The sequence below is a fragment of the Leptosomus discolor genome, chromosome 2, assembly GCF_034619465.1.
Source record: "Leptosomus discolor isolate bLepDis1 chromosome 2, bLepDis1.hap2, whole genome shotgun sequence".
Classification (NCBI taxonomy): domain Eukaryota; kingdom Metazoa; phylum Chordata; class Aves; order Leptosomiformes; family Leptosomidae; genus Leptosomus; species Leptosomus discolor.
The window spans coordinates 122,265,310-122,288,658 of NC_141392.1; the positions used below are offsets into that span (position 1 = coordinate 122,265,310).

The 23,349-nt window shown below is 42.8% G+C and overlaps 1 protein-coding gene across 1 annotated transcript in view; it reads right to left on the reverse strand.

The window, feature by feature from the left end:
- The window catches only part of RCAN2 (regulator of calcineurin 2), an 80,638-nt gene extending 66,236 nt beyond the window's left edge, over positions 1 to 14,402 (reverse strand). Inside the window, exon 1 of the mRNA XM_086461662.1 lies at positions 14,166 to 14,402. Within this exon, the coding sequence (XP_086317788.1) occupies positions 14,166 to 14,402 (237 nt within the window). The remainder of the gene's footprint in view (positions 1 to 14,165) is intronic.
- Between the last annotated feature and the right edge of the window lie 8,947 nt (positions 14,403 to 23,349).

The following is a 23,349-nucleotide window of genomic DNA, read 5'->3' on the forward strand; positions in this document are numbered from 1 at the left end:
ACATGGAAAAGGTTTCTTTTATCCCTCTGAGACATACACATTACCTCTATCATATCTGCAATGCCCTGCTTGTGTATTAAGTTTCAAAGCCCAGTACAAAAGTCATGTAATTTAAGCAGGGTAAAGTGTCCATAAAATGCAACCAAATTAGAGCAAAAGAAGCTACAGTTAAAAGTAAATCACACTAAAGCAAGATAATAAAAATTACAAGCTACATTATTTTTTAAAACTATTGACGCACTTGTACTGCACAGAAAACTTAAGAATTTGAACAAACTCCTCAGCTGACAAAATGATACAGTTTATCAGCAGATCTGTTGCCAGAGGACTGGTCTGAGAACATCACCGTAGAGAAATCCTTGCACTATTGCAGCCAACGCTAAAACCTCCATCAACCACAATGAAGCATAAATTTATCTGGCACAGAATAAAACCTGTTTTCAAACACAGAAGTAACTAGTAGTTCCTTTCACCTTGATTCAACTCTGAATATGATCTCCCACCTTTATGCTAAAATGTATTGCAGAATTTGTGTTAACCAACACCTCTGTCTTAAAGCTGCTGTTTCTCTCTTCTCCACTCTCTATTACCTCCAATCACCTTCCAGTATCCCTCATTTTCTAAGACAACATTCCTTTTCAAGTGTTACTTTTTACCTACCCTCTATTAAGCATTGATTTATTAATTACATTGAACTCCAGTGCAGTGTTCTTAATATATTTTGCACAAAACATTTGAGAAATTCCCTTAAATAACTGCTAATTAGAGTTGAAAATTTGCTGTTTTGAATGTGATTAAGCCAGAAAGTAGCTTCTGTAAATGCTATGTTTTTATGCATTGGTAATGAAGGCTGACCTTCATTTAGAAGCCTTTTCCTTGGGCCAGAAAACTGATATCAGAACTTGTGGATGGATTATGAACTCCAATGGTATTAAAATAAGGAACAGCTGCTGCCCTAACCACATTAGACTGGCTTTACTGCACTTTTTGATCACTATCAGCTAGAAAAACAATATTTTTATTGACTTCAGAATGACAGTTTGCTGGAGGGAGAAGGTCAAAACTGTTTGTTTATTAGCAGATATTAGCTCGTAAGAACTACTTAGTGGAACAAATTAAAGACTTTTCTACAAACTACATAAAGGCAGCTTTTCCCTTTGAAAGAGTCATAGAATCAGAACGGTTTGGGTTGGAAGGGACCTTAAAGATCACCTAGTTCCACTCCCCTGCCATGGCCAGGGACACCTCCCACCAGACCAGGTTGCTCCAAGCCCCATCCAACCTGGCCTTGAGCACTGCCAGGGAGGGGGCAGCCACAGCTGCTCTGGGCAACCTGTGCCAGTGGCCCAACACCCTCCCAGTGAAGAATTTCTTCCAAACACCTAATCTGAATCTCCCCTCCTTCAGTATGAAACTGTTACCCCTCCTCCTATCACCACACCCCTGATCAAGAGTCCCTCCCCACCTTTCCTGCAGCCCCCTTTCAGCACTGGAAGGCCGCAGTAAGGTCTCCCCGGAGCCTTCTCTTCTCCAGGCTGAACAACCCCAACTCTCTCAGCCTGTCCTCACAGGGGAGGTGCTCCAGCCCCACTATGAGCGGAGGTGATGTAGCTCTTGCTTGTGTCAGCAGATACCAGAAAGGCCAACTTTTTGCTTTGATATACATGGAGCCAACATAAGTTTCAATTACAGGCAAGGAAGTTCCTGTAGAAATCATTGCTGTGGTTTATTCCAAGTGTGACCTAGTGTCTATCTTCTTGGCTTTATATTACTTTACAAAAACATGCTACATCTTAGATTGCCAGAAAGAAAAAAGAAAAAAAAAAGCTACACACACATACAAAAAACCAAACAGGAGTAACACTGGTCAAGAAGAGCAAGTATTACCAGTTACAGTAAATCCAATCCTCTCAAACTTGGTAAACATGAAATAGAATAAAATTACAAGTAGAGATTGCTGCTAGGTTCTCTGGCTTATCATCCCAGAAAGCAACATATCCTACTATCACCTTGGAAAAAAAAAAAAAAAGGCTCAGTATTGCATGTACACACAGGCAAACTCTCAAGTATTTTCCAGCAGGATAATCAGAAGGAAAAAAAGCAACAACAACAAAACTTCTCTGTCAGCACAAGCCCTTGGTTGAACTCTGCATCCCAGCTAATGCTGGTAGGGAGTTCAGAGGAAAGGCATACTAGCCTCAGCGTTCCAGGACACATCTCGACTTCCTCAAAGATCAAAAGGCATTTGAGTCCTGGAATTTAGTTCAACCTATTACAGGAGACAGACAACTGCAAAGTGGAAACTTAATCTAAATTCGTGCAGTGTTTAGGGATATCGAAATCAAACCTACTCACAGTTTATCCTACAATGTCCACTGTGCTAGAGAAAGGCATAATTAACAAAACAATTCTTTACTGACTTACAGATAAGACCTTGCAATTCCCTCTGGCTCCCAGAACCTATGTTTTCTCATGCCACAAGGTCCTCATAAACCTCGGCATGGATTTACCAATACCTTTGTTAAAATGTCTCATTATTCAAAACTCTGTATATTTTAGAGGAACTGATAAGAAGATTACATTCCTATAAAAAAAAAATAAAAATTGAAGAACTTACCCTGAATGGTCCTTTCCCAGGAAACATTTCCACCCTGGTTCCCTGAGATAACATGCTCCCTCTAGACTGCAGAGTAGAGCATGGCCACAGAAAGCCAATACTACAAGAATTTTTCCATAGCTGCTCTTAAGGAGAAAAGTACATTTCCAAATTTAAAAAGCAGACAGTAACTGCTGTCTTGTGTGTTCTGGAAAGAACATTAATCAGTTTATTTTTGTAACTTACAAACAAGAGGCATAGTTAGAACCTTTGAAGCACTACTCCGAAGTTCAGCTGCAACAAATACAGGCCTACCTTTAACCCAGTTGGTCTTTTGCCAGGCATGTTCTCCCATCGAAACAAGGGCTTATCTGCTACCAAGCACCCCATGCATGGACCAGAAAATAACCCCAAGTACTGCATAAATTATTAGACAGTATCCACATTACAGACAGTGGCATTTCAAACCCAGAAATACTTGGGGGTTTTCTGGTCGGTTGAGTTTTTTTGTGGTTTTAAAAAAAAAAACAACCAAACAAACCATACATCTTCAGAGCAGAAATTGAACACTGATGGAATTGAGGAGTAATTGGAACTTCATAATGGGTAGCACTCCAGTGAAATTCCTGCTGACTGGAAAAGGGGAACCATGGCCCCCATTTTCAAACAGGGAAAGAAGGAAGACCCATGGAACTACAGGCCTGTCAGTCTCACCTCGGTGCCTGGCAAGATCATGGAGTGGATCCTCCTGGAAACTATGCGAGGGCACATGGAAAATAAGGAGGTGGTTGGTGACAGCAAACATGGCTTCACCAAGGCCAAATTGCGCCTGACAAATTTGGTGACCTTCTACGATGGTGTCTCGGTTTGAAAGACAGGTGTCTGCGGAGGAAGGCAGGAGCCTCCCTTGAAACGGAAAATGCAACCCCCTTCCCTCCAAATTATTATAATTTTGAAATTAAGGGGTCTTTAGTCAAAGATATAGGGAATAGGAATAACAGTTCTTTACTAATATAACACAAGGCAGGAGAAAAAAAAAAAAACACCCACTGGTTTACACTGACAGAGTCAGAAATACAACCTGCCACCCTGTTAGGGTGGCAGTAGCAGTCCGATAAGATGCTGGCTGCAGTCCTCCTGAAGCGATGGGTGTAGTTCTGTTGAAGCGGTGATCTTGTAAAAGGGTCTGGTCTTCCTCCGAAGGTCCAGTGGTAGGTAGGTAGCTCTTGTCCTCTGGAACTCCAGTGGGGGGGAAAAAAACTCCTCTGGGAATCCAGTGGAAGAAGGCTGCTAGGGTGTTCGAGATCGCAGTTTTTAATCGAGCATGGACTGCTTGGCTCCTTCCCCCCGGGCGGAGCATCTCACAATGGGATGGGGAGTCGTGAGGCAGTTCCTTGATGGGCCATTAACAGGAGATAGCCCAGGAGCGAGTTATCGATGGGTCAGGCGATAAGGCATTGTTGTGCCCATTGACAGGAGATAGTCCAGAGGGGGGAGGCAGGGAGCACCACCCCACCTGGTCTCAACAGCTCCTGAAGATGGTAATAGAATACTTTTTTTCTTTTGGCACATTTTACACTGTAACCTAGGACAGATGGGGTTACAGCGATGGCAGATAAGGTAAAAGCAACCTGTATCATCTACCTGGACTTGTGTTAGGTGCTGGACACCGTCCCGCACAACATACTTGTCTCTAAACTGCAGTGACATGGATTTGATGGATGGACCACTTGGTGGATCAGGAATTGGCTGCATGGTCGCACTCAAAGAGTCACGGTCAGCAGCTCAACGTTCAGGTGGAGACCAGTGCCAAGCAGTGTTCCTCAGGGGTTAGTACTGGGACTGGTGCTGTTTAACATCTTTGCCAGCGACGTGGACAGTGGCATCGAGCGCACCCTCAGCAAGTTTGCCGACGTCACCAAGTTGTGTGGCGAGATCAACACACTGGAGGGAAGGGAGGCCATCCAGAGGGACCTGGACAGGCTGGAGAGGTGAGCCCATACAAACCTCATGAAGTTCAACAAGGCCAAGTGCAAGGTCCTGCACCTGGGTCAGGGCAATCCCAAGTACAGCTACAGGCTGGGGGATGTGTGGATTGAGAGCAGCCCTGGGGAGAATGACTTCAGGGCACTGGTGGATGAAAAACTGAATATGAGCCAGCAATGTGCGCTCGCAGCCCAGAAAACCAATCGCATCTTGGCCTGCATCAAAAGAAGAGTGGCCAGCAGGTCGAGGGAGGTGATTCTCCCCCTCTACTCTGCCCTGATGAGACCCCACCTGCAGTACTGTGTTCAGCTCTGGGACCCCCAGTGTAATACAGACAAGGACCTGCTCAAGGAGGTCCAGAGGAGGGCCACGAAGATGATCAGGGGGCTGGAGCACCTCCCCTATGAGGACAGGCTGAGAGAAGATAATTGCAGCCAAGTATACCTTCTACTTGCATGGGATGAAGTGGGCACACACACAGGTTGCACCTGACCATTCTGTTAGAGCTGCACAGTCTCAGTATGCCCTTTGTGTCTCCTCAAAGGCTATCAAATCATAAAGCTTCTGCATTTTTCCAGAAAGACAGTAGAAATGCTGAAGCCTTTCAGTAACAGAAAAACACCTCCTAAGAGTGAAGACAGAAGGAATGCCTAAACCAGACTAGACTAACGACTCTTTACAGTTCCATTAGAAATTCTGCAGATCGCCTCAGAGAAAATCAGTGTCAGACCCTATATACATACATACATGAGTTGCCTTTAGCACCCTCAGCAAGTTGTCTTGTCAACAGCAACAAAAGCAACCTTAAATAATCTCCTTTTATATATGTATTAGAATTCTGAGTATACAAAGCACACCAATTAAAACTCAGTTTTCTTCCCCCAAACAAGAATGAGCACTCACATGAGATCCCAAACATAAATGAAGTTTAACTTCACTACTGCCCTTTCTCCAATAAAGCCTCTGCACCTACTGTTACTGTGGTTCTACAGACCTAGGGGGTTCCAGACGCTCATATGCTTTGTGGTTCTTACTGTGTTTGGTTTTGGCTGGGGTAGAGTTAATTTTCTTCACAGAAGGTAGTATGGGGCTATGTTCTGGACTTGTGCTGAAAACAATGTTGATAATTCAGGGATGTTTCAGTTGTTGTTGAGCAGCGCTTATACAGTCAAGGCCTTCTCTACTTCTCACCCCACCAGCAAGTAGACCAGGGGTGCACAAGAGGTTGGTAGGGGACACAGCTGGGATAGCAGACCTCAACTGACCAAAGGGATATCCCGTATCATATGATGTCATGCTCAGCATATAAAACTGGGGAAGGAAGGAAGGAAGGGGGGGGGGGCATTCAGAGTGATGCCACTTGTCCTCCCAAGTAACCATTACGCATGGTGGAGCCCTGTTCTCCTGGAGATGGCTGAACACCTGCCTGCCAATGGGAAGCAGTGAATTAATTCCCTGTTTTGCTTTGCTTCTGCATCCAGTTTTTGCTTCACCTATTAAACTGTCTTTGTCTCAACCCATGAGTTTTCTCACTTCTATTCTTTCGATTCTCTCCCCACCCCACCGAGGGGGGAGGGAGTGAGCGCACGGCTGTGTGGAGCTTAGTTTGAACCATGCCATAGTGCCACTCATGTTTAGATAGTTCATATGATACAGCGTGTCTGGCTTCATCAAGTGATTGTTTTGGTTATCCGAGCTCCTCAACGTAACTCACAACTGACTTGTGAGTAAAGCACTGAAACGCCAGCTACACAGAGGAGCCGTTACACCAGCATCCCATTCCACATGTCAGAGCACGACTAACAAGGTTCAGCAGTTACACAATAGGAAGCAAACTAAGGTAGGCAGGTTTATGAATTACAAATATCAACACCTCTTTTCTGTTGTAGGGAAGACTTATATAATGGGGCTGAAAAAGCTGGTATTACCACTCCAGCAATTAGATGGGATCTCAGATGCAGAGCAAGAAAGGTCATGGGTGTTCTCAGCTGAAATACTGTACTGCACTGATATGGTTCATAGAGAAAGTATTTGAAATCAGTTACAGAATAAATGCCATGGAAAATGAATTTTTTTAGACTGCATACTTCTCAGTATAGCTATATTTTAGTGCCTTCATAACCATACAAAAAAAGTAAATCTTGGATGCCTGTGAACCACCACCCAGGGAAAAGCGCAAGAGAGGATTCCCAGAAGGCAGCTCTGATTCACAAAGTGCTGCAGGACACTGCTCCTGCAGCCTTTCTTTGCAAGCTCTCTGCATCCAATAAAATAAAAATACATACGCAGTGTATAGTAAGGAAACACATCAACTTTTGCAGAATGACAGAATAGCATTCATCCCATTTTTAAACCAGAACAAAACAAAGTAGGTAGAGATTCCACAGCACAAGACACCGCCTGCTTCAAGTGGCAGTTTCTGATAATGTTATCGTATCAACAGTCAACAACCTTAAAAGGTAGAAAAACTGAAAGTAAAACAAAGCAACAGCAAGTGTACCAGGAAGGCAGAATGAAGCTTGCATTCCTTTCCAGCCTCGGAGCAGTGACTTCATCTTTGCTAGGGTGACCTTCCACTGAGTCCAGGCTCAAACACTAATATTAGACTAAAAAGAAGCGTGCCACCCTCTAAATATAGTGATGACTCAACACCTAGAGGCTTCGGTGATGTAACATGACCAAAGAGGTTCTGACTTCACAAGCTAGATTTTTTTAAATGAAGTCAAAAGAAACAGATCTTCCACTACAGAAACAAAGCCTGCCTCCTACAGCATCTTTTTAAATCAGCCTGTAGGAAAAGAGAACTAAAGAAACACTTCACACGTGGCAGCAGACACACCGGCTCCACTTTGTTTAAAAGGAGACCTGAACAGACACATTTCAATTATATACTTCAGGGTCAAAGCAGCAGCAGAATGTTACAGTTCCGGAATTAACAGTTCCGGAATTAACATATAAAAAGTTAAAGACAATGCAGCAGACCACTGAGCAGTCCAATGTCTTTTACTGCACCTTAAAAATAAAAATAGCCGCATGAAGATGTGCTTTATTGAGAAAGCTGAATGCAAGCACAAAGGAAAAAAGCCTTTCCAAGTAAGGCTACAGTTCTTAAAGCATCATCCTTCGAAAAAATATTCCAGCACTCACATGAGGTAGTTTAAATCTTTTGCAAGGCCCAAGCTCAATAATACATCTTAAAAAAAAAAAAGTCAAAGGAAGTCTAACCCAGGCTTCTATAGTAAAAGCAAGCAGTCATCCAATACATGTAAATAAAGTTGTAATGCGTAGTTTTCCCTCATGAAAATAGTAACTGTTTTCATAATAAAATCCTTCCATTAAAGTAGGATTATCTTTTCCATTGACTTGTTGGTCCGACTTTTCTCCTCCCTTGCCCATCTCCATTAAGCTCACAGTTCAGGAAATGCATTTTTCGTCATCTTCATTCCTGAGTCTTGCACTCACACACTGACCGTCCCCATCAGAAGAATGAAGATACACTTCAACACACATTCACAGAATCACAGACTGGTGGAGGTTGGAAGGGACCTCTGGAGGTCATCTGGTCCAATGTCCCCACTCAAGCAGGGCCACCTACAGCCAGCTGCCCAGGACCATGTCCAGACAGCTTTTGTACATCTCTGTGGAGGAAGGGACACTGCACCACCTCCCTGGACAGCCTGTGCCAGTGCTGGGTCACTCTTAGAGTAAAAAAGTGTTTCCTCATGTGACCTTCTGTGTTTCAGAGTGTGCCCATTGCCTCTGGTCCTGTCACTGAGCACACAGACAAGAGCCTGGCTCTGTCCTCTGAGCACCCTCCCTTCAGGTGTTAATACACACTGATAAGATCCCCCTGAGCCTTCTCTTCTCTACCGTGAACAGTGACAGCTCTCTCAGCCTTTTCTCACAGGATTCTCCAATCCATCATCTTAGTGGCCCTTCGCTGGACTCTCTCCAGTTTGTCCATGTCTTCCTTGTACTGGGAAGTCCAGAACTGCTCACACATTTGGTCACAGTATTTTCTCACATGGAAATAACATCATCTCCTGTTGGTTTGAAGTAGATCAGCAAGAAAAAGCACTCAATGGACTTGGGCTATCATTTCCTAGGCAGCTACACCATAACTAAAAAGCTCAGAAACTGATTAATCATTCTTTCTCTGAAATCAAATCTCAAGTTTAATAGGTGCTCCTTCTAATTTGAGCCAAAATAGCCGAAAAAAGAAGCACATACAGTCCCTAAACAGCTTGAGGAAACACATCCTTCTCTCCCGTAAGCATATTCTAATAGCTACAGTTTTGTGTAAGCATCTCCTGAGGCATCACAGTACCTGAAGAAAACATCTTAAAAGACAAAGACGCTTCACTTTGACAGTGTGCTTAGCAGTTTCAGCCTGAAGGAAATTACACAGGCATGTTACAGAAAGGATGGTTTTAAAGAGAGTGATATACACATAACAAAAGCACAACAAAAGGGTTACTATCCGGAAAGCCCAAGAGCTACGTGCAGCAATTAACTGTTAAAACACACACACATCTCCACCCCCAGGAGTAATCAGAGTCATGCCCTTTGGCTCAGCGCCACAATTGCTTTATCAGGAAAGATAAAAGCAGCAGCACCTCCCATTCAGTCACACTATCAGCCAAAAATAAGTCTCAATTTCACCATATCTTGCTCACCTAAGTAGTCCCATTAGTTTTTCCAAGAGACATGTGGCAAACCCCAGGGTTCAGCATTAATTTTATTTTTAGCTTCTTTACAGTAAGACTTTCACGACCCAACCAAGTCAGTGCTGTATGCCCCTACCATTAACAGGTTATATGCCCAAACAAATGATCAGAGCACAGGGCAGTGATGGGGACACAGCTGAATGCCATCCCAGTTTTGCAACAGGCCTGTTGGATAATCTACTTCCCCACACCTTTATTCTTCCTTAAAAACTAAAGAGCTCAGTATTTTCTAGTCACATGGTGAAGAAGGTACAATTTCATTTTCTGTATGAAGCCGCAGACTGTCCATGATAGGAGTGAAGACAAAACCACCTCCCTCCAGTCATAGCAAGCTGTCAGTGAAGCGAAGCTGCTAAGCTACCCTGTGCAAATCCTTAAATGCCGGTATTATCAACCCAGCTATCCAGGGCATTCTCCTGACCTAAGCAGAGATTTCTTTCCAAGAACACGGGTTTGAAAGGTAGGGAAATGTTTTTTGACCAGATGCTCTGTTACTTTAACAAAATCAAATACATGTAGCTAGTACTAACCTATACTGCCTCTTTCTCCTGCCAGTGTTTCAGATCAGACAGTCACTCCTGAGCAGCTTCCTTTCAATCAGACAGCACCCCTCATCATAGAATCATTCAGGTTGGAAAAGACCTTTGAGGTCATCAAGTCCAACCATCAACCTACTCTACCAAGTACACCCCTAAACCATATCTCCAAGCACCACATTTAAACAATCTCTAAACACATATAAGGGATGGTGACTCAACCACCTCCCTGGGCAGCCCAATGCTTGACAACCCCTTCAGTGAAAAAATTTTTCCTAATGTCAAGCCCAAACCTACCCTGGGGCAGCTTGAGTCCGTTCCCTCTTGTTCTATCATTAATTACCTCTAAGAAGAGACCAGCACCTGCCTCTCTGCAATGTCCTCTCAGGTAGTTCTAGAGAGCAGTAAGGTCCCCCCTCAGCCTCCTTTTCTTAAGGCTAAACAGCCCCAGTTCCCTCAGCTGCTCTTCACAAAACTTCTTCTCTAGGCCTTTCACCAGCTTTGTTGCCTTTCTCTATACTCTCTCCAGCACTTCAATGTTTTTCCTGTATTGAGGGGACCAAAACTGCACACAGTACTCAAGGTGCAGCCTCACCAGTGCTGAGTACAGGGGCACGATCCTCTCCCTGCTCCTGCTGGCCACACCACTGCTGATACAGGCCAGGATGCTGTTGGCCGCCTTGGCCACCTGGGCACACTGCTGGCTCCTGTTCAGCCGGCTGTCGACCAGCACCCCCAGGACCTTTTTTGCCTGTCAGCTTTCCAGCCACTCCTCCCCAAGCCTGTAGCACTGCGTGGGGTTGTTGTGACCCAGGTGCAGGACCTGGCACTTCACCTTGTTGAAGCTCACACAGTTGGCCTCAGCTCATTGATGCAGCCTGTCCAGATCCCTCTGCAGAGCCTTCCTACCCTCAAGCAGATCAACACTCCCACCTAACTTGGTGTTGTCTGCAAACTCACTAAGGGTGCATCCTATCCCTTCATCGAGATCATTGATAAAGATGTTAAACAGAAGTGGCCCTGGTACTGACCCCTGCGGAACACCACCTGTGACCGGCCACCAGCTGGATTTAACCCCACTGATCACCACTCTCTGGGCCCAGCCATCCAGCCAGTGTTACCCAGCAGAGCATGTGCTCATCCAAGCCATGAGCAGCCAGTTTCTTCACTAGAATTCCATAGGAAACAGTGTCAAAGGCTTTATGGATGTTGAGGCAAGCAATACCCACAGCCCTTCCCTCATCCATCAGGCAGGTCATCTTGTCATAGAAGGAGATCGGGTTTGTTAAGCAGGACCTGCCTCAAACCTGTGCTGACTGGGCCCGATTATCTGGCTGTTCTGTAAACTACTCGTGATGGCACTCAAGATTATCTGCTCCATCTTCAGCTCCCAGGGCCCACCATGCTTCAGACTCGCTCTATGTGGAGACCTTAGGGTGCCAGCCAGGAGAAAAGTCAAGCCTGGCCTGATACAGTTTCTTCATGTGTAAAGGCCATGGCCTTCAGCTGCAAGAATTCCTCATCTTCAGAAAATGAAGGTCCAGACCCAAGATCCCTGCAGATGCTGCCATCACTCTTGATAGGAAACACAGAATCCTTTCTAAGAAGTGCTGTACAGCCACACGATATTGATGAAAGGGCCTATCTGAACCCTATACCTGATACAGAGTAATCAAATGCCTTCAAATTAAAACGAAAATATTTAAGACATTTGCTTTTAAACCTATCTTTAGTGAGTATATTGCTTAGATATTTATGTGTTAAAAGTCTGAACTTGATAGTTCAGCCTTAGACATTTCAGGTAACGCAACTTTAAAGCTGTCAACGTGAATTCTTTACATTAATGCTGTTGCATGCCAGAGCCACTCAGAAGTTTATATATTTAAATATTATTTGTGACAGGTTCATATATCAAATCAAAACCATTTACAATGATAGGTTTCTCTGGCTTGCTTTACCAGCTGAGTTGTAACGTCCAAACCAACCATACCTCTATTTTCCTCCTAGAAGTGTAGGTCAGGAGTGAAAGTCAAAGATACATTGCAAAAACTTTACTTTCTGTAGAATAGGTAACACAATGAAACTACTGTAGATATAGCCATTACTGTAGTATGTTCTTTAAAAAGTTTAGCATGCCACTACATATGTATTGGATCAATATATAATTGAAGATATGATTGTTAGCAGCCTTTATTGATTGAGATTGTGCAAGATTTTAAACTTTAGCTTAGTAACTCGACAATATTTTACACTGAATTCATGTGTTCTCTCATCCTGCAGCAACAGTTAATAATAGAAAGGATTATGGGTATTAATCAACCGGGAACACAAATACATGTTCTACAGGAATAATGAAAATCATAATCAGCTCCCCAAGTCGTTGGATTTGATGAGAAATCTGAAGGTAATCCCATCTAGTTAAATATAGACTTAGAGGAGTAACTACTTACCTGCAAATAGAGCTGTTCAATCCATGTCATTGACAGAAGTTGACAGACATGCACATGGAACAGAATATCAATGTCCACAACCCAGCTGCTATTCTTAAGACACATCCTTAAGTCCTGCAAGTCTTTGGGGATTGCTATCCCACATACTTACATAATCACCCATTCCATTTGCTAACTAAGCCATCAGCTAAATCCTAGAATACTGCTCTCAAAAGAGAAAGCTCAGGACTAAGTGGGGATAGAATCCCTGAAGGATGGAGAGAGATTCTTCAGTTCTGGGCGGGCTTCTGTTTTCTTCCTTCAAAACTGGGCTTTCAGATCCCTTCAACCCTACTGAAGTTCATTACCAGATGGTTATAAAATTCCACAAAATGGCACAACATAAAGGCAAGATGCTTATTAGCAAAGGGACTTAAATACAACAAAAAGGTGCACTGTTTTCCAAGATCGCAATTTAGAGTGTAGGATTTTTTTATTTATATACAAATATGACCATTTTGTTTAGTGCTGTGGTATGAACTTCTATTTTCTTTTAATCTGTATTATTCAAACATACACAAGACATCATTATGGAAGACCAAAATGTCTAAAAAATTAAACCGAAACAATTCCACTTGTGCAGCCTCATACACCACTCTCAGTACCTTTAACAGGAAGCCTGCATCTTTAGAAGTCTAGTTTTATTTCCCTTTCATCTGGTAATTTCCCCAGAGAAGACCCTTTGTCCATCCTGGCCAGCTCTGGTCCCAGTGAATCTGTAGTTTTATCCTGATAATTCATTAGCTAATTCCAGACAAAACCCACTTTACCACTGCCAGCTTGTTTCCAAATTGAAAATTCTGTACAAGACAGTCACGTAGCCACAGATGTGCCTGTAACAATTAGCCTAGGCTTATTTCACCAGACAATAAAGCCCCAAGCAATCGGTTTTATATTCCTGACTTCTCCATCAGGAAGAATACAGGCTAAGAAACAGGAACACTTCCTGAAAAAGTTGAATTTTTTCTCTTTTCTTTTTTTAAAATTTAAGAAGACACTGTTTTCAACACTTTCTTTTAGACTAACTGCAGAGTCAAAAAATATTCTTGCATAGTTCCTCTTCTTTGCTCTCACTATCACTAATTTTAGATTTTCCAGATAAAATAGTACTTCTGTTAACTTAAAACATTTGAAACCTTATCGGTCTCTACAACTAGCCAACTACCCAAAAGGAGGTTGTAGTGAGGCAGGGATCAGTCTCTTCTCCCAAGTAAGAAGCCATAAGACAGGAGAGAAATGGCCTCAAGGTACACCAGGGGAGGTTTAGGTTGGACATAGGAAAAATTTCTCCACCAAAAGGGTTGTCAAGCATTGGCACAGGCTGCCCAGAGAAGTAGATGAGTCACCACCCCTGGAGGAGTTTAAAAACCACGTAGAAGTGGTACGGTTTAGTGGTGGACTTGGCAGTACCAGGTTAACAGTTGGACTTGACGATCCTTTCTAACCTAAATGATTCTACAAGAAAATCCAAGAAAGTCAGCCTCCCATCACAGTGGTATGTGATCAGTAGTGGGAGAAATTTTCACGTTTCACTTTGCCACCTCCATCCTGACTGCAACTATGGTTCTGTGAAGACATGTACCCACATTGTAGTATTCTGCAAATCTGAACAAAAACATTTTTGTTCACTATAGTCGACAAAAAGGCTTTTAAGCTCTTAAAATAGACATCATGGCAGAGCACTGCTGTCACCCAAGAAAGAAGTCATATTTGTGATCCAGTTTCTTTGTACAAGACAGATTAAACCATCTACCCGTTTCACTGAAACTGCAATAAGCAAACATAGGCATACATTTCTCTGAGACAGAAAATATGGAAACCAACACTGTACCTTACTGTCCTCATCTTCAAACACAGACTGGTGAACATTACAAGCAAAGAGAGAATTCGGGAGATCGTTGAAGTCAATTATTTCATGAAAATCTTCCTCTGCAAAACATCTCTTTAAGTCGTTGTCTCCATTTATAGAGTAGAGCAAGAACTGTCCTCCATCTTCCGGGATGCAGCCATAGTGACCGAGGCCTCGCATTCCAAAGAAGAATGAGTCTCCCCTCATCCCTGGCAGCATGGAGAAGAGAGACACAGTCACACTACACTTTTAAAAATATCACATACGCCAGTTAACCCAGAAATTCTTAGTTTGGGGGCTTAGTTTGTAGAAAGTGTATTTCACACTATTTTAAGGCAACAATTGACCTCTGAAACAGGGCACTGAGACTAGTTTCACCAAGGTTCAAACAGGGACTTTGCTTCAGTTTCATTTATTAGCACAGGAGAGACATAACTGTATCAGCACAAGCTGCTGAACCCAACCAGAAGCAAGGCATTACTTAAGTGCCCCTTGCCCTAAAAGAAAATACTATGTTCTATTTGGGTTTAAGAGAGTCACATTTGTTCCTGGGAAGGCAGGCGGGTACTTCTGAGCTTGCAGTCAGCTTAGAAAGAAAGTGTAATGCACTGGGTAAGAAGAAAACAAAAATAACCTTGAAAATTATACTAGGCATTAACGCAGTGGAAAAAAAAAAAAAAAAAAAACGAAGAAAAAAAGACCTTGCTGGGAAGTAGCACGAACACAGAATCATCAAAAAACAGTACAACTAAGACACATCACTACTACAAAGAATAAAGCCAATATTTTCTACAGTTTAAGGACAGAGTGTACCCTGGTTTTCCATGCCCATTAGCAATTTATTTGTTCACATCTTAATCACATTAGGAAACAAATAAAAAAAGCTAAGGAAAGAGCAGACTCAAGAGAAGATTCTCACCACCTTTTAGGAAAATCCTGCTGACTTTGGAGCCTTTACCCCAAATCCATCAGAGTAGAAAGATAATTAAGACACACAGTAGTAACAAGCCCATACAACAAACAGCATCCCTACTGTTGATACAAGAGTAAACTTCATACGAGCCAAGGGGAGTAAATAAAGGTCCAATTAATTATCAGTGTGCTAATTAGTATAAATTCAGGTATTTATCAGTCCCTAGTACAGGTGTATCAGACATCAACCTCTAACCTCTACAGAGCTCCCGCAAGCCGATGGAAGCTACGCAGAGAAATAATTAATTCCCTTATATCTTTGTTTCTTTCAATAACAACATGCCCTCATTGGCTGCTTTTTCTCCTCATAACATAAGGAGTTACAGAGTTACATAAACACAGTGTGCTCATCTGTTTCAGATTTGCCCTTGCTGTATTGCGTACTTGCTATTCTCTATAAATAGTTGTAAATATTAGTTCAAATACATAATTTAGGACTAGTGTCCAAAATTAAACTCTATAGGCTTATTACACTTAATCTCAGTAAAGCAAAGCTAAATTATGGAGCTAATTTGCCATGCCTGTGCCTTTCATATAACCTCAATCCTGCTGCTGCTCTGAAATGACATTTGGCCGATGGCAGAGCACATCATTCCGTAACCTTACGTTACGGAAATGTCAGTAATTGTTACTGCTGAAGTCTCAGGGCTAACAACAGAAGTCCTCAAGAAAGCAAGCTAAAGTCATGCTGAAAAGTGTAAGTTTGGAGCACCGAGCCCATACTTGCCAAATCACACGACAGAAAGATTGATTAGTCTGCATCAGTCAGAACAACGAAGGCTGAAAGGGGCCTGCAGAGGTCACCTAGTCTGAAGCACAAGGTCAGACCGGGATACCTCTGGACAAGGTCCTGAGTTAAGTTGTACAGCAATACCACTCATAGTGCATGTAACAATCTGCGGAGAGCTGGCAGGTCACAGGATCTTGGCTGTCCTCCTTTTCCAGGTACTAAACTATGTTACGCAGCTAAAAACAGAAGTTTCCAAGTCCTGTATTCTATGCCTGCAATTTACAAGGGAGCAGTTTAAAACAAACAAGGATGCAGTGCTGTAAGGAAGCAGGTGTAGCATGAAAGCCTCAGGACAATTACCCCTTTTTACTGTGTCAACCTGAGGACAGGTTTTTAGACTATCAAATACACACAAGTATTTTTGCCAACACTGTCTGATATTAACACAACTATCTCCAACTAATTTCAGTTTAGGAATTTAATTCTAACTGAAAAAAGCTGGAACAACTGACAGATGCTACAACTTCAGCAGCAGACATTAGTGCAATAGGAACTCAGTATCACAGCAACATGGCCTCTGGTATTCGAACCAACTCACTTAAGCCTAATATTACTGCACATCCAGTGTAAAAATACCCAGGTAAGTACTATAAAGAAATCCTCACATCAGCCACTATTGGGGAAGAAACTTAAATTCAGAATGCATCACCACTCTAGCAGAGCACATTAATAGATCATCTGCTCCAAATATAATCATCTCAAAGTGTTTGCCATCATGTCTAGCCTGTGTCAAGATGGGATTCCTTGTTTTTAAGTCTATGAAAACAAACCTCAAGCCCAGTGTGTTACAAAATGTAATTTACATGGCAGAGAAGACTTCTGCCAGTGAGTATTAAGCATTTCATTCACAACAGGCAAACTACTTGCAATCACTGAAGACACTATTTTATAGTCACACTTCTTCCCTTCTTCCCCCATGAGCATTAAACTGGAAGAGTCCACTCAGCAGAGAGGGAGGTTTCAAAGCCAACTTTACACGACAGCCTCAGGAGGATAAAGATGACACAAGCTGATACTGAGAAGCTGTAGGAATTTGGATTATGAATTAACACCCAATAAGCATCCTAGTGAGAAGAGGGGAGATGAACTGGAACTGGGAGTAGCAAAGTTTTAAGATCTACAAGAATGTCCCAGGATAACCAAACCAGGAATCTGCTGGCTGAATGGAACTTAAGAGTCAAAGTAGAGCCAGAAACACATTATAGCACATTGATTCGGTTTCCATATAAATCTCTACCTATATTAGCTGATTTCTTAAGCTGTACTTTTTAGTCTGATAAATAAGCTTCACTTTTACTGTAAAGTATGATAGTAACGTTAAAGGTAACTTCATGGCAGCTAACAAGTTTCACACATCCTCTTCCCTAATGCATGACAAAGCTGTTAAGGTGCATAGAGAAGTAAATAACCTCAATATATTGACGCAAGTGAGAAAAGTCTACAGGTTTCTTGACTAAACTTGTTTATTTTTTTCTCCTAGGAGAGCCATATTATAAGGTACTACATAGGAAAGGAAGCTTTTAAGTTAAGAATTAAGCAAAACCACTATGACAAACAACAAAACAGAACAGGATTTTAAGTTATAACCATGAAGTTCAGGTTTTTAACCATGTTAATTGGCAATAAGGAAATAAACATACATATAGGAGGAGATTCTACTATATATAGGCTTCAAAGTTCCATCTGAGATTAGAAATTAATAAATACGTTATGTGGCAGTGGTTTTGCTCTGCTAGACGTCTTTAACAAGAAAAGCTTGCTCCCTATTTTCAGTGAATTCTCGGGACAGAGTTGCTCAGCAGGACCTGGATATTGGCCGAGTCTTAAAAAAGTCACCATCTCGCATGTCTTTTGGTCAGCTCTTTCAAGACTTGTAGGTAGGTGTGCATGTATACACGCACATGCCTCTTCTGCTCTTAAGATATACTCAGAATTCTGATTAGTGTTCCCTCCACTAGCAAATCAACTTACAATACTTTGACTATTAAATCCTCTGCCCAATTTAAGACGAGACCTGCGTCATTAAGAACATCTGTATGGGACAACCATTACTTCACAAGTTTTACTTGGCTATACAAGGGCTGTGTACTGCGCAATGTTAAGCACAGCATCTCAATTTAAATAGAAATCTCACTTAAAAAAGACATATGTTCCCCAACACAGACCAACTGCCTGGGAGCCTGAGCTCAATAATACTCGGGTGGGACAAACATGCTGAAATCAACATTCGTTAACACACCTCAGACCCGCAGGCTCCAAGTTCACTCTGACTGGACAAAGTAGCACTTATGCCGAGAGATGCAACATCACCTGTTGTGCACCTCAGGCTTCTCACTTCCAACATCAGTCACCTCCCTACATAGAGACAGGCTCCACGCTACCTCTATAGGGGAGACAGCACCTCCTGCTCCTAGTCATGGCACAGCCGCACAAACTAACCCAAATAAAAGGAAAGAGTTTGGGTTTAACTCCATTAGGTAGATAACAGATCTGATGCACTTCACGGCTGCAGAAGTACTTTTAGCAATCAGAAAAAAAAAAAAAGAGGGACAAGTTTGAGAATGGACAGCCAACGGCAAAGGTTAGGATTGTACTTTTCAGCAGCCAACCTACTTAGAACATTCAGGAAATTGTAATCTGAGTTTTACAGCTCTGCATGAACTTCATAAGTCCCCATATCAGAATACACACACACATACACACACACATATATAAGAAATCATAACCACATATCCTTTATTATGTCTGTTAAACACCTTAAAGCTCAGGTGTTTTGCTGCTGGTAGTGTTTTTGTGGCTCTTTGAATTTACTTAGCTACTTCAGGCAGTCCTCTGTCAAAAAACATTCTCTCCAATTATTCTACTAATTTAGAACAAAAGAATTGACATTTCAAATCCCTTAAAACAATTAATTCTAAATCATGTATAATCCATGAACTGGATTGCCATTTAAAATAAACCAAATTACAAGTAATCTTTTATGTAACTGTAATACAATCACTGCGTCACATTCCCATTTATATTAAAGCTGCTTTCCACAGCTTCTGACAAAATAATTGAACTTATGATCCCTTTTATATTATCAGGAAAAACAGAAAGACACCCACATAAAAGTAAACAGTACTCATCTTACTTTTAAAGTGTAATGAGTTCAAACCGAACTATGCATTTGCTTCTCCCTTCCCAAATCAGGAAATTTTTCACATACTTAAGATACCAGAAGCTGTCATACAGAATTTCAAAAGAAGTGGCAATGCCATTAAACAAAAATAATACAGGAACACTAAGGCATCATCCAGCACCAATACTGACACTAAATTCATTCACTAAGATCTTAACTGGGACCACACTGGCAAACTGAAGGCTGAAACACTGACACAAACCAACCTGAGCCCAAGTTCATGTAACCTCCAGCTAATGCCGACTGCTTGCCCCAGCCGTTTATCCCCTTTGAACACAGTTCATTCATGTGTAATCTGTGTTCTTACGTTACTTCTGAATTTGGTGTAAGGTTTTGTGCCCAGACTTTCAAGTCAGAAAACACACTACACAGAACAGCGTACCCCAAGAGCGCAGTGCTGTTAACCCCTGGAAAACCATAGCAGCCACCACCCTTCCAGACCCTACCTGCAATCTCCTTGTCACTTCTTTTGGGCAATTCCCATGCACCATTTCCATCACTTCACACTGACGTAAGTAACTTCAAATTTCCCCTCCTGCGGCCAAGGGGTGCAAGAGCTTGTCATTGGTGATAGTTCAAAACATAAAGCGAACACCCTTCCCACTGCAACAGCTCAGGTCATGTCAGTCTTCAACCCTGTGGATACTGTAACCAAAAGCTCTGCAGAGACTCCAGGTGGGAGCTAAGTATTCCCTCTGGTACCTCACTATTTCTAGACATGGTACACCCCTAATTAAAATTAACAAAGACCAGCAGAAAATTCTATTCGGTGGTAAATAGCAATAGCTTACTGAAGTTTCTTGAAAAATTATCATCACAAATTATTGCTTTTTTAGTGTTCAATTGAAAGGGCGAAGATGAACATCCTGTTACGAAGTTAGACCCCTACAAAGCAAAGAACTTGACCTGAAATTTTGCTGATGAAGACAACTTGAGCACATGAAGTGTTCAAATGGACCAATGCCTTATTTATCACCAAGCACATGCAGATTTATCCACTGTTTTTACTGAAACTAGTAAGGCATCTCCTTGGTGACCATTTTCCTGTCTCAGTTTTTAAAAGGAGTCCCCTAGGGACATCAAGAAACAGGCACATATCTCTTGAAATTGCTAGGAACCTTTACTTTTTTTTTTATTAAACACTGCTTGCCATGACAAACAACATGACTAAAAATAGAATAAAGCAAACAAAATGTTACAAATAGAAGCTTTAATATAATCACTATAAACTAAAAGTATTATTGAGTCCTGAGTGCAAACCTGGAAACTGTAAGCCAGAAGAATTAAGAAAATTTGAGGAAAAAACAAAGCAAGAAAAGTTGCGGTTTTTCTAGAAGGGTCCAGAAAAAGTGTGGGGATTCCACCTCTGCTCCTACCAAAAAACAACCCCAAAAAAACAAAATAAACCACAAAACCCCAAACAGCGAGTTTTACCATAATTCAAAGGGCAGAGGAGGAATCAAACCCACTAAGATTTTACTGAATCAGTCAGTTTTTACTTAAAACACTCACTGACTTAATGAAAGCAGTGTCATCGATTTCCATACTACCAGCCTACAGATGCAACTCCTGCTGAAGTCAACTGGACCCACAGCAAAGACTTTAGCAGAAGGCACAAGTGTAACAGGGAAGTTCAGACAACAGTATAGCAGCAGCCTGCTGATATTTCATTCCATTCTGCAAAGTAAACACTGGAGATCAGTACTGGTTTTATATGGTGCTGGTGCTTCACTACGGAAAGCTCCCATGGACTTAAACAGAGTCATTTTACTTAATTAGAAAGAGCAGAATGGGACCTCATGTGATGGGATTAATGAACTGTTGCAGTCTCAAAACCAGGATAGATTACAGTCAGCCCTTCCCTCAGCCTTCACCTCTGCATCTCCCACCTGGGCAATGACTAGTCCCCTTACCAGTACACTGAAGTCCACTCACATTTTAACCCCAATTTGGTTAGCACCACACAAAAACACTGTCCATCTCCACTATTTCTCTTACAGAAGTGACAGACACGAGGAAGAGGAATTTTTTTTTTTTTAAATGCTAACTGGTGCAAATTGCAAATGTTCTAATCCTTACCATTGACATTCTAGCTGTATTAAATTTAGCTGAGAGTTTGTAACTATTTTTGGAAGCTTTTAACATCCAGAGGGACTATTCACATTTATTCCTCCAAAGCAGGGCTGGCCAGCTCAAGCCATTTCAAGACCTGCATACTGCTCAGAAGGCTCAGCTCTGCCTCCCATGCCAGGGGTGTATTCTGTGACCACTAAAGGAACTCACTTTAGGCTCACTAAGCAACCTGTATCTCAGTCCCGAAGAAAACAAGCCAGCAGACACTGGTGCTCAACCCTACTAAGCCAAGACTCCAGCCCCATTCCACAATAGGAAGATGATACCTCGAGCAACCCATGCCAGGCGTGAAGATTTTCTGTGCTATTCTTAAGGTCAAGAAGCTGGGCTATGATTAGTCAACCACTAAAGTTACCACGGTAACATTAAGTTATTCAAAGAACAAAAAACTCTCCCAATACCCAAGGAAACCAGAACAAGCGTTCTGATCACCTTCACTTGGCCTCTACGCTACTCTATTTAAAGCGAGCCAGTTTTATGCGGGGCACACAGTATTACAACGCTGCTGGCCTTCAGCCAGATCTGTCACCTCACACAGGGGTCAGTGGAACACTCACTTAATGGCCCTCTAGCTTGTGACATGAAATTCATAACTATACCCCAGCTCTCACCAAGACCTACTTTCCCTTTCCCAGTTGGGAAGAAAAAACCAAAGAAACCACATGTCAGAACTACATGCAACAGGAGCTGTTCACAGTCTTTAACTCCTAGAAGATACTCAAGACACAAAGATGACTTGGAATAAGATTTCATAGTTGCCTTGAAAAGGATTTTCTGCTGGTACACACAAGTAATTTGTAACTTAAAAAACATTAAGGACACCAATGCAATGGCAAATATCGTCAATACAAACAATGACAAACCACTGAATCTGAATATACACAATATTTGGAAGAGGACAAACTAGATCAGACAGGTGACAACTCAGAAGTTTAAGGAGAGTGGGACAGTTCCTCCTGTTAAAAGAGGTGCCAGTTACCAGTCAACAAAGTTGACAATCTACAGAAATTCTTCTGCCCTTGTTTATTCTGATGCATTTGTAGGTTTTCTGATTGATATTCTCACAGTATTCAGACTTCCATCTGTTCAGGAATTATAGGTAACCATATAATTTAGTTTTACTGCAATAATAAAGGCAGCAGTTTCTTCACAGCAATCACATATTTTCATAGAAAAAGAGTTTTCCTTTTCTACAGGGGAACCATTCTCACTAGGTAAACAAAGAGCAAACCACCCCTAAGTGCAGAACTTGAAAGCCTACCACAGAAGCACATGTGAAGCATAACCCCTGATGAAACCGTACCCTTTCTTTCAGCTGTATAAGCCTATCATACATTTTCCTTTTAGGAAACTAGGTAAAACTCCAAACTCAAGCAGTAAAGGGAGCAATTTAAAAGAGATATCCAGGAGAGGTGGGGAAAAAGCAAACCAACAACTTCGGAGAGCTACCTGCTATATAAGCATCAAACAACACCGGTGTGGGAGGCTGCAGCTAACTTTAAAGCAGCCCAACAAGAGTCTCCCTCAGAGATACGGGCGTCGCTGCCTCCCCGCACACCAGCCCAAAGCCGTACCGGCACTGGGACAGCTCTGCACCACCGCAAGCGTCCGCCCGCCCTGAGCCGACACCCAGCGCTTCCCGCACGGCTGCAAACCCCCTTCCCGCCTCCTCCACCCACCCACCCACCCCACACGCGGGGATGCTCCCTCCCCTCACCAAGCTCCTCTACACCCCCAGCGGACCAGCCACCTGCCCCGGAGGACGAGCCGCCGCGACGCTCTCCCTCACCGCACGCCTCCACCTCCGCCCACCGGCCATTTCCAGCCGTCCTCGCGGGGCTGCACGGCGGGGAAGCCCCGGGCTAGCCCCGCAGCCCGCCCCGCATCCCCCCGCGCCCGAAAAAGCACCGGTGGAAGCAGCCCCGAGGTACGGGCGGGCCCGGGGAGGGGGGCAGGACCGCGGGGAGAGCCGGCGGGGCGGTTACATAACCCCGCCACGGCGGGCGCACGTGGAGAGGAGCCCCTCGCGGCAGCGGCCCCGCCCTCACCTGCTGCGGCTCGCTCGTCCTTCGCCTCCCCGCCCGCCTCCC